Raw genomic sequence first — 14472 nt, 5'->3', positions numbered from 1 at the left:
TATCAAGTGTTTCTTTTTTTAGGGGAAAACAGTGGACAGGGAGGGGTTGGGGGGACAGAGAGAAAGGAAGGACTAACAGAAGAACAAACAAACCATCAAGAAAAATACATAATTATTGCATGCAACATATTGTACGTAACGGTGATACTGCGATCTAACTTTATTTAACAGAGGACACCGGGGGGACCGGGGGCTAGCAACCAAAGGATATGAGGGAAGATAGGTTGGATAGGGGTGTGTGATAGGAAGGTGAGTGGCCAAAGCAATGCCAGTAATGTGAGGTGGGGAACCCAGTAATAGGACAAATCATCTGTGGGTAATTGAAGTTCTACTTTTTACTATCTAATTGCTAATCCTGCCAACAACCATTTTATTTATCTGAATGTGCCTGGTTGCACCGAGTCTTGCGTATAACAACTTTGGCGTGCCATGCAGAAAGTGAAACTACTGTGCGGGGGCCATCGGGGGTGCCCATCTGAGTCGCCGCCAACCAGCCTTCAGGAAGAGGACGAAGAGATGTGCACCCTTCCACGCCCACCCTGACTACCATCCACCCATCCGGACCCCCAGCCACCGCCACAAACGCCCACCCGGCCGGGACCACAGTGAGAGCCTCAAGGCCCAGGGCAGGAGAGGATCCCCTTCCAGAGGGAGCGCCTCAACCAAAGGTGCCAACAAGCCGTCGACCATCACCAGCGTTCAAGGAGGACACCCGGGCAGAATGAGAAGAAGATGTGGGTGAGAGAATAGCAGGCCATCTTGGGACAGAGGAGGGCAGGAGCCCTAAACTGCAGAACCTGCAAAAATGGGGAGCTATCCAAGTAGTTTTGCAGGTTAGCAAGTTCACACAGTTTAATGTTATGCTAACTCTGATGCAGGTCAGACCTTCAGTCACAAAATTGGTGGTGTTTCCCCCACCTGCACTAGAGTGACATCTTTTTACCTTACAGTGGCTGCTGTTGGCCGAAAAAAAAACTTCTAAAATCCCTCCTCTTTGAAGGAGGTGGCATGTTGTCGACATGAATCTGTCGGGGCTGTGTGAGTGTGCGCGTGTAGCTGTGTGGCAGGAGGGAGCAGGGTGTAAAGTCATCAGCCAATCAAACATGCGTTTGAGCTAAGAAAAAAAATGGATCAGCACATTCAGCAAGGCAAAGGGAATAAATGTAAGTCTGAACATAATTAAAATAATTCACCTAATAATGGTAGAGTCTATTCTATTCTTACAACATGTGGGAAGACAATCTAAACATCCTGAAAAGTTGGTAGTGTTATTTCCCAACTGTCCCATGCAAACCTACGCCGTTGCTCATACTGTCCTTGTTTTAATAAAAGATCACTGTAAAAAACTGTTAAAAAGTGTAATATTTTAGTGTGTTGAATGAGTGATTGAACATGATGGGAGTGGAAAAGAAAAACTAGGGGTGATTTTCCCAGTTTTCCTGCCCTTCCTCGTTATGCCATTAATATCAATTATCACATGCACCTCTGCTCGAGTCATTATGTTCATAGGTATAACTGACATCCCAAAATGGCTGCGCACAGAAACTGCCATTTTTATGTGTTTAAACATTATTTCCGCCATTATCAGAGGTCTAAGAAATTTGCAATAGCCTACTTCAATACTTTGAGCAACTGTCTTTTAAAGCAACTCTTTGTAACTTTTCAGTTTGGTCAATTTTAGCGACACTGGTGGACAAAAGCGGTAGTGTTTTGTCTAAAGTGAGACGGCGTTTCCAATGAGGACAAGTGCTGCATTTCTCATGAGAACCAGCCCACACCCAAACAGTGTCGTAAAATCATCAATGAATCAAAAATCAAACTCCCGTTCACCTGTACATAGATTAAACAACATTTCTGTTTTCAGCGGCTGTGTGAGTGGGCAAATACTAATAAGGTAATGAATCCAGTTGTGGCTAAACAATAGCATCTGACTGTTAGCAACTGTGTGGCTTAGTGTTGCTAACCCCCCACCACCACACCAAAACTCATCAGAGCTGACGAGTTTGGTTGGGAGGGGGCGTCACGCCAGCGAGTGAAACCCGGGCCAATGTTCATTCTGTCTATCCTGTTAGCCTCATTTTTTTCCTCCTCAGACAAAACTTTTTGTCTCTAGTTGCTCTGCCGTCTTTGCAGCATTCGCGCAAAAGCATTCGCATCGACTTTTGTCTTTATAAAAGTTAATTAGTGCCGATGAAAGCGATACAGACCCCCTCAAGATATAAAAGAGGTTTCATTTAACTAGTTGTCAGTAGACATATTATCACAAATGTTATGAAAATACTTTGTAAAGGTTGAAACATTACTAAGTGTTGCTTTAAATTGATGTCATTTATAGTCTACTAGGTTTTGTCTTGCGGTTAAAGGAAGAAATTTTGTGAGGGAGTCATGTGGCGTTGACTTAAAACGGATAGTATCTCTTCTCCCACAAAATTGGGCTGAGAATCAAATGTAAGCGATCGTACTTTCTTGCTTCATAACTTGAGAACAACGTTTGACATTCCTCACCAGTTTGCAAAAATCTGGGCCACGCCCGAAACAAATGTTCAATTCAGCGTTTTACTATGACGTCTGACTGGGATAAAGTCTAGCGCTGCGTAGCTATGGGTTTTAAATGTATTCAAGTCATAATGTTCTCTTGGCTGTGCAATTGGAACAAGCACAAGCTACTTTAAAAATAGTTTGTTTTATGGAGAGACTAAACAGGGGACATGGCGCAATACAGTGCTGGAATATTTCTGACTGTACATGAAGGCATCACTCGGTGACGTATTCACTGGGCGTGGTTTAAATCAGTCGCCATACTCTCTTCAGTGTAGATTGTTCTGGCTTGTTATGGAAATTTCTGGAAGTTTCCGAACGGTTTAAATTGACACTAAACGGGCGTGTCGCAGACTTAAAACGGGGCACCGACCAACGGACTACTCGAGGCTTTTCCAACAGTTTGCATTCAAACGACGGACTTACTGTCGGCCGGTCGTGGGACAGGATGGGGAAAGACTACTACGACATTTTGGGAATTAAAAAAGACGCTTCCGAGGACGACATAAAGAAAGCTTATCGTAAGCAAGCTCTTCGCTATCACCCGGACAAGAACAAGTCGCCAGGAGCTGAGGATAAATTTAAAGAAATCGCCGAAGCTTACGATGTCCTGAGCGACCCAAAGAAAAAGGACATTTACGACCGATTTGGAGAAGAAGGTAAGCTCATATTAACTCGGCGTCTGATTTTAAATAGCAAGGCTGTAATTTTATGTGGCATTGGCAGCCTTAATTTCACACACTCGGTTCAAGTTAAGTCGTCAAACTTAGGTTTCCCGACTGGATATCAAAGCGACCCTCTTCAAGCAGCAACTCTTGTCATAATTCCAGTTTTTTTTTTTTTTGGTTCATCGAATATAAATATAAGCGCATTCCTGACGTGTTAGTCAGAACATAATCCTTCTTCAATTCGTGTCATACTGTTTAACTTCTAGGTTATTAGACCTAGTCTATAATTGTGTGACATAAATATGCGTTCAAAGAAAGCGTCATGACAACTGTAGTTAAAATTTTTGTCTTATAAATTTACGTATGACTGAAGGAACGTGTTCGCTAAACCATGTTATGTTACTATGGCAACGTGCACCTGCAGAAAGTTTCCTATGGAATAGCTATAAATTCCTCCATTGTAATATATCAAACTCCCTTAAACACGTACACCAAAAGTCACTTTAATGCAGTATTTCTCAATTATATTCTGTTACGCCCCCCAGGAGGACGTCAATCTTTCACGCCCCCCCCCCCCCAAACTCCCTGCCATCACTGTATATGGTGTAATTTGTCTATAAAATAATAATTATTTTAAGTACACAGCTGCACAGGCATGTGCCCGTATGAGATTCTGACTGTATGATAACCTTAAGCAAAAATATTTGCAGTTACTCTATAAAATGTTTTATTTTGAGATTTGTGTTACCAAAAAAAAAAAAAAAAAATGAACAGGATTTTTATTTTTCAAAACAACATATTGGCAAATTGGAATATACGTATAATGTTAAGTTAAATTAAAAAATAAAATAAAAAATAAAATAAATATTCCAAATAAAATTCAATTGGCATGCTAATTAGCCACGCCATTTGCCTCGTTAACAAGCCTACGTTACAGAATGTTTTACCACTGCCAGACACACTACATAAGCTGGAGGTAACTCATAGCTAGTGGGAAACATGACAGCGTTCTCTAGCCTTTAATTTTGTATAAATGCAAAATCATATTGGCTTCTCTGGTAGCCACCCCCCGCAAACATGTTTTACACGTCAGTTGGCCCACCGAAGCCGCGGCTGTCTGCAACTTTCCTGTACCCGAAGTATTCCCATACCAGCAACGTAGTTTTCTTCGATGGGGGAAAAAGTTCAGGTGTTTCTGTCCTCCAGCCAAAATGACACTGAGCAACAATTTGAGGGAGAGGAGTGAGCCCTGCATTTTTGGGACCTAAAAAATGGCTACTATCGTACGGACGGTATGACTGAAAATTTAAGTGGTTTTGAAACCCTGGTGTTTTCATACCACGGTATACCTTGAAACCGGTTAACGGCACATGCCTACAGCTGCATAACATTGTGTCCTTTTAAATATTAAAGAAAAGAAAGTAATATAGATCACTTACAATAAAGTATAACTTTATTAACAGTGTTTTTTTTTGGTAGCAGAATATGCCTGAATGGGGGGAAAAAAAGTCAAATCCAAACTGTAAAAATACACTCAAGGTACCTTTTGACCATTTGATAAAGAAAAATTAAATGTAGTAAAATCAATAATACATTCAAATTGATTAGAAACATTTTAGACACAGTAAACAGACTCTTCTTTCCTCGTCTCCTACTGTATTAAAAGTCAAAGCCAAACGCTACATACGTTTTGTCATATTTCCTCGTCTTAGCTCTTCATATCTCCAGTGCTCTTTGCTGTGTGTTCTTGTTTGGTTCAAAAATACTATGTACACTCTGAAAATAAGAGCGCCACTGCCACCCGCTGAGTGGATGTGCAATTACACTGTATTCTAGTACGGCAAAAATGTTCCCTAAGGTCACGTGAGCCAACCCTGGCATCGCTCCGTTCCCCACTATTTGAGAAATACTGCTCCAATGGAACAATAACTATATTTACACATACTGTTTATGACTAATTTGTTGTAGTCATCCCTATCAAGAGTTTGGTGCATTGCTGCCATGTGCTCATGCCAGGAAGCATTCACCCCAAATGCCAAATCTCAATTTAAACCTTCAAGCTGCTGACCTTTAAACCTTATAGTCTTGGCTGACTCAATCACAACCAAACCCTGATATGAACAGAGCTGGGAAATATTAATACGTTGGAATTAATGTGTTTCTACTCCTGATCATTTTCATTTAATTTGCTATACAAGAAAAATGAGTAGCTCCCAAAAAGTCACTATCAGCTTCATATTCAACGTTTGTATATAGTTTTCCTAATTCAGGAAAGAAGCCGAATGTAAGGCAGTTACAAATGTCATCATGTTGAACATAACCCAAGATATGAGGCCTACTTATGTTGTCAAAGCAGTGATTTATTGACATGTTGAAAACCGTTGACCCCAAGGTATTTCAAGCCATATTATTCAGTTTGTGTGTCTCACCTATACAACAATACAAGAGAGGGTGCGGACATATCTTTGAACAGAGTAGTAGACAAGCCAAGCCATTATATATGACTGCTCTTGTTATTACATAAAATTAACATATTTAAGATCACAGGAACGCCTTGGCCAATTAATATTGTTTCTAATGGCATTGGTAGGCTCTTAACAAGGTGGACATAAGGTTTGAGGACAACAACCATAATACTATGTCCCATTTTTGGAAGGGAGGACTGTATTAGAAGTCTTTTCATTTATGTCTTGGGATTCATATTCTGTGTCTGCAATCAGATTATTTACAAGCACAAAATTTGTAATGTGAATGTCCCAGTTGATTGATGTGCAAAGGGGGAAAAAATCCCAGATGGACAGCATCATATTTAGCGCTGCAACGATTAATCGATTAACTCGCGTATTCGATTAGAAAAAAAGATTCAAATTAAATTTTGCTGCTTCGAGTATTCGATTAATTAAAGTGGCATTGTAAAGTTCTATTTTGAAAGTCTTTGCATTTAGTTTTATTGATTTGGGTGGATACTCTGCCCTCTAGTCTGCCTCATTTCACATGGCTGAATCCAGCTGCTCCATGTTAAGATCAACATAAGACAAGTTTTTGTTTGAGCTAATGTTTTTTTTAGGGGTGTCAAACAATAAAATTTTTTAATCGAGTTAATTACAGCTTAAAAATTAATTAATCGTAATTAATCGCAATTCAAACACACACCTGCACAGGCATGTGCCCGTATGAGATTCTGACTGTATGATAACCTTAAGCAAAAATATCACGATTTCACGGTTTTGCAGTTACTCTATAAAATGTTTTATTTTGAGATTTGTGTTACCAAAAAAAAAAAAAAAAATGAACAGGATTTTTATTTTTCAAAACAACATATTGGCAAATTGAAATATACGTATAATGTTAAGTTAAATTAAAAAATAAAATAAATATTCCAAATAAAATTCAATTGGCATGCTAATTAGCCACGCCATTTGCCTCGTTAACAAGCCTACGTTACAGAATGTTTTACCACTGCCAGACACACTACATAAGCTGGAGGTAACTCATAGCTAGTGGGAAACATTACAGCGTTCACTAACCTTTAATTTTGTATAAATGCAAAATCATATTGGCTTCTCTGGTAGCCACCCCCCGCAAACATGTTTTACACGTCAGTTGGCCCACCGAAGCCGCGGCTGTCTGCAACTTTCCTGTACCCGAAGTATTCCCATACCAGCAACATAGTTTTCTTTCGATGGGGGAAAAAGTTCAGGTGTTTCTGTCCTCCAGCCAAAACTGACACTGAGCAACAATTTGAGGGAGAGGAGTGAGCCCTGCATTTTTGGGACATAAAAAATGGCTACTATCGTACGGACGGTATGACGGAAAATTTAAGCGGTTTTAAAACCCTGATGTTTTCATACCACGGTATACCTTGAAACCGGTTAACGGCACATGCCTACAGCTGCAGAACATTGTGTCCTTTTAAATATGAAAGAAAAGAAAGTAATATAGATCACTTACAATAAAGTATAACTTTATTAACAGTGTTTTTTTTGTAACAGAATATGCCTGAATGGGGCAATTCAAACCATCTATAAAATATGCCATATTTTTTGTAAATTATTGTTGGAATGGAAAGATAAGACACAAGATGGATATATACATTCAACATACGGTACATAAGTGCTGTATTTCTTTATTATAACTATAAATCAACAAGATGGCATTACCATTATTAACGTTCTGTTAACGCGATCCATGGATAGAAAGACTTGTAGTTCTTAAAAGATAAATGTTAGGACAAGTTATAGAAATTTTATATTAAAACCCCTCTTCATGTGTTCGTTTTAATACAATTTGTAAAATTTTCAATCAAAAAATAAACTAATAGCCCGCCATTGTTGATGTCAATAATTACTTACACAATGCTCATGGGTGCTGAAGCCTATAAAATCAGTCACACCCAAGCTCCAGCAGAGGGCGGCAAAACTCAGAAAAACACAGCAAGTACACCTTTCACTGTGCTGTCATTTTAATCTGTTTGAACGGGGCATTTGTGCGTTAATTGCGTCAAATATTTTAACGGGATTAATTAAAAAATCAATTACCGCTCGTTAACGCGATAATTTTGACAGCCCTAGTTTTTTTCAATGCATTTATAATTCAATTTATAGGTTTATTTAGCAGTTTTTTTTTTTTGTTCTTTTTTTTGCTGGAATATGTGTTTGAACAATTGTTAAGAGCACTGTAAAAAAAATTTTTTTTTAATTATAGCATTTAAGCTAGTGGACTTTTGCTATGTAAGTTAGGCATTGTTCTTTTGTTGTACATTGATATTTTTTTTTATTTTTATTTTTTTTTATTTTTTTATAAACCATTCGAGGCTCAGCTCAGGTATTTGAATTTTCCATGTTCCCTACGTGATTACTCAATTATTCAAGCTAACGAGTTAATCGATTAATTGACTACTAAAATAATCGATAGTTGCAGCCCTACTCACAATTTAGTCTAACTTAAAACTTGATTAACTAGAACTTAAAAATAGCTTGACACAAATGGAAATTCAATTGACACACATAGAAAAAACACCTAACTTTCAAGTGATGTGTGTTATCAGGCATAATGACATTTTTAGGTAGGATATAAGATTTCTTTTTATAAGTAGAAGCTTTTTGAGTGAAAGCTGTGTTTTTTTTTTTGTTTTTTTTTAAAAATTCTAGTCACATGTGAGATGCAATTGTGAGCTGTTTTCAACAATGTACATCGAAAATACACTGTCTGAAAATGGTTCAATATTAGGTGAACTGTCTTGTTTTTTCTTGTACATATATAATTGCTTTTTACCTAAAAAAAAAAAAAAAGTTCTATGATCTATCCGATTACTCGATTAATCGATAGAATTTTCAGTCGAATACTCGATTACTAAAATATTCGATAACTGCTGCCCGAATCATATTTATATAATTCGTATTTGTTTTTTATTCTTTCATTCAAGGACTGAAAGGAGGTGGACCATCTGGTGGTGGCGGCGGTCCTGGCAACTTTAGCTACACGTTCCAAGGCGACCCACACGTCATTTTTTCAGAGTTCTTCGGTGGTCGAAATCCTTTTGAGCAATTCTTTGGTGGGCGCAATGGTGGCATGGATGAGGACATGGACACTGATGACACCTTTGCCCGCTTTGGAATGGGTGGTAGCGGCTTCCCTCGCTCCTTCAGCTCAGGTATGGGAGGCTTTGGCGGTCACAGTAGTGTTGTGAAGAAACAACAAGACCCCCCTGTGGTCCATGATCTTGGGGTGACCTTGGAAGAAGTACTGTCTGGTTGCACAAAGAAAATGAAGATCTCGCGCAAAAGGGTGAATCCCGACGGGCGAACGCTTAGGAGAGAGGAGAAAATCCTGGAGGTTCAGATAAAGAAGGGATGGAAGGAAGGCACTAAAATCACGTTTCCCAAAGAAGGGGATGAAACCCCGACAAACATTCCAGCTGATGTGGTGTTCGTGTTAAAGGACAAACCGCATGCTGTGTTCAAGCGTGACAACTCTGACATTGTTTACACAGCCAAGATCTCACTTCGAGATGTAAGTTGATCCTCCATAGACTTTTACCAGAATCCCAAAATGACGTAAGTATATTCTTGATACGTGTAACACGTGTTTCTTCTGTCATCAGGCCTTATGTGGCTGTACAGTCAACGCGCCTACACTTGAAGGCCGAGTCGTAACAGTGACATCAACAGATGTGGTGCAGCCCGGGATGAAAAGGCGCATTAGCGGAGAGGGGCTGCCGTATCCTAAGCGTCCAGACCGTCGAGGTGACCTGATTGTGGAATATGAGGTGAAATTCCCTGAACGGCTCAGTCAAAGTGCTCGGGACACCATCGCCTCAGTTCTTCCTCGGTCGTAAACGGGCCAAAATGGACTTAAGCCCTTTCCCCACATTGAAGCTGCCAATGTTATTTTTCTTTTAGTTTATCACCACATGGGAGACAATGTTGTAGTAATGTTCTCTAATACAAATGGGATGTAATGCCCACTCACCCATATTGTAAATGCCACATTGGAATCTGTAAGATATTACAGGCTTGGTTGTAAATATAGCCAATATTATTTGGTGTTAAGTTTTATGAAGATTATATTTTTTGGGTATATTTGTGTATAAAGAGTGAATCTGAGGCATTGTTAAAAGGAATAAAGAATGGGAGTATTTGATTGTCTGTAATGCTTTTATTGATCATTTTGACAAGTTACAGTTGCATGATGCTTTCTTTGAGTTAAATGTGAGAATGTTCATCTTTTGTAGAGCAGGCAGGAATAAAGACATATGGCCTCAAATAATATGCATTAAAAGAACTGGGAAGATATGGATCAAGTGCATCCCAGCAGAAAGAATCTTGCTTTACAATTTGCAAAACAGAAGTGTGCAATAGTGGAGTAAAACCTCATTAAAAGCCAACATTTCCAAGAAGTAGATTTTAAATGCCAAAACTGATTCAGCCAATCCAATGAGAGTATTTCATAGACCGACATTGCTATTGATATGTTTTACCCGAAATTTCCGATACCATTGCATGGCAATATTTATCTTTTTTTTACATGTGAGCTACTTATGAGTTAGTCGTGTGTATTTACAGTGAGGGGGAAAAAAAGTATTTGAACACCCTGCAAATTTGCAAGTTCTCTCCTAAGAAAATGATCGGCGGGTTTGAAATTTTCATGGTATGTGCTTGTCCACTGTGAGAGACAATCTAAAGCAGGGGTCCCTAAACTACGGCCCGCGGGCCGGATACGGCCCGCCTGCACATTTGGTCCGGCCCCCTGAACAATTTTTTTTTTTTTTTGTCAATAGTGTTATTCATTTTCTGGCTTTTTTCTGTGAAGAACCCAGAGAGGGTTATTTGGTTATTATCAATTAATAGTGTTATTATATTATAGTGTAGTATAGTATAGTATTGTATAGTATAGTATTGTATTATATTTTGGGCTGTCAAACGATTAAAAATTTTAATCGAGTTAATTAAAGCTTAAAAATTAATTAATCGTAATTAATCGCAATCCAAACCATCTATAAAATAGGCCATATTTTTCTGTAAATTACTGTTGGAATGGAAAGATAAGACACAAGACGGATATATACATTCAACATACTGTACATAAGTACTGTAATTGTTCATTATAACAATAAATCAACAAGATGGCATTAATATGATTAACATTCTGTTAAAGCGATTCATTGATGGAAAGACTTGTAGTTTTTACAAGATAAATGTTAGTACAAGTTATAGAAATTTAAAACCCCTGTTAATGTTTTCGTTTGAATAAAATTTGTAAAATTTTCAAACAAAAAATAAACTAGTAGCTCAGCATTGTTGATGTCAATAATTACACAATGCTCAGCAGAGGGTGACAAAACACCAAAAAACACAAGTAACAAATGGACATGACACTGTGCTGTCATTTTAATCTTTTTGAGCGGGGCATGTGCGTTAAATGCGTCAAATATTTTAACGTGATTAATTTTAAAAAATTAATTGCCGCCCGTTAACGCGATAATTTTGACAGCCCTATCTATTATATTATATTATTATTTTTATTTTATTTACTTTTGTTCCGTGAGGAATTCAGAAAGGGTTATTTGATTGTGGCTTTCTGAAAAACAATACATTTTTACATTTAGGCACTCCTGCAATCGTCACACTTTTTCTGTTACAAACTGACCTGGCCCCTCATCAGAGAAGGAAAAAGTTATGTGGCCCTCACAGGAAAAAGTTTGGGGACCCCTGATCTAAAGGGGAAAAAATCCAAAAATCACTATTATTTTTTAACAATGTGTTTGTATTATACTGCTGCAAATAAGTATTTAAACACCTGTCTATTAGCTAGAATTGTAAGCCTCAAAGACCTTTTAGTAGACTTTAAATAAAGTCCAACGAATCAGTCGTGTAAGTGGACTTTTTGAGTCTGAGTTTTTGACCTGTTTGAGGCGGATATCTGCATATTAACACTTGTCCACCCCATACAATCAGGAATACTCCAATTCCTTAGATGGTAAAGACCAAAGAGCTGTCCAAAGACACCAGAGACAGACTTGTAGACCTCTACAAGGCTGGACAGGGTTACGGGGCAAATGTGAAGCAGCTTGGTTATATTAGATCCACCGTTGGAGCAATTATTAGAAAATGGAAGAAGTTAAACATGACTGTCAATCTCCTGCGGACTGGGGCTCCATGCAAAATCTACCTTTTAGGGTCTCAATGATCCTAAGACTGGTGAGGAATTAGCCAAGAGCTACACAGTAGGAGCTGGCCAATGACCTGAAAGGAGCTAGGACCACCATTTCCAAGGTTACTGTTGGTACTAATACGCTAAGACGTCATGTTTTAAAATCATGCATTGCACGGAAGGTTCCCCTGCTTAAACCAGCACATGTCTAGGCCTAATTTAGTTTGCCAATGACTATTTGGATGATCCAGAGGAGTCCTGTGAGATCAAAATGGAACTTTTTAATCTTAATTCCACTAATAGCGTTTGGAGGAAGAAGAATGATGAGTACCATCCTAAGAACACCATCCCTACTGTGAAGCATTGAGTTGGTAGCATCATGCTTTGGGGTTGTTTTTCCACCATATGGGACTAGACGACTGCACTGTATTAACGAGAGGAGGACCAGGGCCATGTATTGTGAGATTCTGGGGAATAACCTCCTTTCTTCAGAGCATTGTAAATGGGTTGTGACTGGGATTTCCAACATGACAATGGCCCGCAGCAGAAAAGCCAGAATTACCAAGGAGTGGCTTCGTAAAAAGGATATCACGGTTCGGAGGGGGCGTAGCCAGTCTCCAGACTTAAACCCAATACAAATCTTTGGAGGAAGCTCAAACTCAGTGTTTCTCATTGACAGCCCAGAAATCTGATTGATCTAGAGAAGATCTGCATGGGGCAGTGGTGCAAAATCCCTGTTGCGGTCTGTGCAAACCTGGTGAAAAGTTACAGGAAACGTTTGACCTCTGTAATTGTAATAAAGGGCTACTGTACCAAATATTAACATTGATTTTCTCAGGTGTCTTGTTTGCAGCAGTATACTGTAATACATTTAAATTGTTAAAAAAAATCATACATACACTGTGATTTCTGGATTTATATTTTTTTTCTTTAGATCGGACAAGCACCTACTATGAAACTTATAAACCCACCCATCATTTCTAAGTGGGAGAGCTTGCAAAATCGCGGGGTGTTCAAATAATTATTTTCCTAACTGTACGTACAGATTTTGCTGGGAAAAACAGGGAGAATGTTCTGTTGCTGTAGGCGACGGGTGGGTAGACAGTTCAAAACTGTGAAGCAGCCTTTGTCTATGCCTAAGATGAAGAAACCACTAAGTTTATTTGAGCAACAATTTTTCACATGGTCAAATATATTAAGAGTTTCGCTCTTCCTTGAAAAGATAAGACAAACATTTGCACCTCTGTCTTGTTGTGTGGCTTCATTCACCATGACAAATCATGAACTAAATCAGTCAGCTGGTTGCATTCATTCAGCATTTGAGAGATAACTTTTATTAAAACCAAAAACAACACTATTGGATCATAAAATTCAAATTTTAGTCATGTTCTAAGTAGATCATATTATTATCTATGTTGGGATGATCTAACAAATTTTCCCATTGTTAAAAATGTTCTTTGACATAATTCGTAATGTCCTTCTATAATTGATAATAATAGCTTTTGAAAGAATGTTACTCAATTGTATTGTGTTTTTTTTCTGTTTCAGTACACGCAAAATTGCAAGGAAGTTTATCAATTAAAACAGTTATTCAGTAGAACACTACACTCCACGTCAGGGGCGCACTGGTAATCTGTAGCTTCTGAAGGATCACAGAACGGCCGGTGCTCTGGATGGCCGGCGGCCGCCATACATACATCACTGTTTTTATCCCCCCTATCCCTATGATTATCTACAGTTTGCATCCAATCCGACAGGTGGCAGCAATGCGCCTGGCTGTTAACCTTCAATCCGATAGGAGAAGAAAGAAAAAAGGACAGAGTAGCCTACTTTCGTCAAGCCTTACTCCTTGTGGAAGCAAAATAACGACGAGCGTGGATAAACAATATGGATGGTGGTGGCAAAAAAAGAAAAGATAAGGGTGGCGCGTAGAAGGTTAGAAAAAAACTGAAGAAACTTGAGAGCGAAGCATCGAAATGTCACAAGTTGACACACATGTTCCCAAGCAGCAGTCTGGCTGCAACGGCCACGCCGGCTGGCAAAATCCCAGCCCCCGGCGATGGTGAGAGTGGGTGATTTATCATAAATCATACCATGTTTTCTTTGTGCTTCAGGCAGTCTCCTGCCTTTTCTGGTTCTACATTGAGACTGTGCTGTTAATTTCACACAGAGTATTCAAGTTAAAATGTATGGCGGAAAACACAGAGAAGACTGAAAAAGCAGTTTGTGCTCTTGCACTCCTCTTGAAAAGAAACTGCTGTATTTTAAGCCAAAAGAACTGTTGTGTTTGATAGAACAATATGTCTATATGCTGCCATAGCAGATTCATGGCGCATTAAGCCCCCGAACTAATTTTAATTTGCCCGTTTTACCCTGAAAACCCCCGTTTACAGATGTCGCGCAACCGCTTTTGTTTCAACCCAGCCATAAAACGAAGGTAATTAATTATATTTATTATTCAAAATGTCATTTTTAGCTTAGCATTATCAATTGATGTCTAATATTTTGTTTAAAAAAAAAAAACTTTAAAAAATTATTCACTCGCATATTTTAAACGTTTAAAAAAAACGACTTAAAAAAATTATTCACTTGCATATTTTAAACTTTAAAACAA

At 38.6% G+C, this 14472-nt stretch overlaps 1 protein-coding gene across 1 annotated transcript; it reads left to right on the top strand.

Annotated features, from left to right (window-relative positions):
- Positions 1–2770: 2770 nt before the first annotated feature.
- dnajb1b (DnaJ heat shock protein family (Hsp40) member B1b) lies at positions 2771–9858 on the top strand. Its single transcript, XM_057844594.1, has 3 exons — positions 2771–3197; positions 8632–9218; positions 9310–9858. Exons 1-3 carry the CDS (start codon positions 2987–2989, stop codon positions 9541–9543), a joined length of 1032 nt encoding a protein of 343 aa, XP_057700577.1. The 5' UTR covers positions 2771–2986; the 3' UTR covers positions 9544–9858.
- Positions 9859–14472: the final 4614 nt, after the last annotated feature.

Source organism: Corythoichthys intestinalis, chromosome 8 (assembly GCF_030265065.1).
Source record: "Corythoichthys intestinalis isolate RoL2023-P3 chromosome 8, ASM3026506v1, whole genome shotgun sequence".
NCBI classification, from domain to species: domain Eukaryota; kingdom Metazoa; phylum Chordata; class Actinopteri; order Syngnathiformes; family Syngnathidae; genus Corythoichthys; species Corythoichthys intestinalis.
This window is presented reverse-complemented; position numbering and strand designations above follow the sequence as displayed.

What these genes read in the sequence shown, in the direction of transcription:
- dnajb1b (XM_057844594.1), top strand. Translation starts at nt 2,987, where the DNA reads ATGGGGAAAGACTACTACGACATTTTGGGAATTAAAAAAGACGCTTCC. An exon ending in CGACCGATTTGGAGAAGAAG is followed by an intron (nt 3,198 to 8,631) that starts GTAAGCTCATAT and finishes CTTTCATTCAAG; the next exon opens with GACTGAAAGGAGGTGGACCA. An exon ending in CCAAGATCTCACTTCGAGAT is followed by an intron (nt 9,219 to 9,309) that starts GTAAGTTGATCC and finishes TTCTGTCATCAG; the next exon opens with GCCTTATGTGGCTGTACAGT.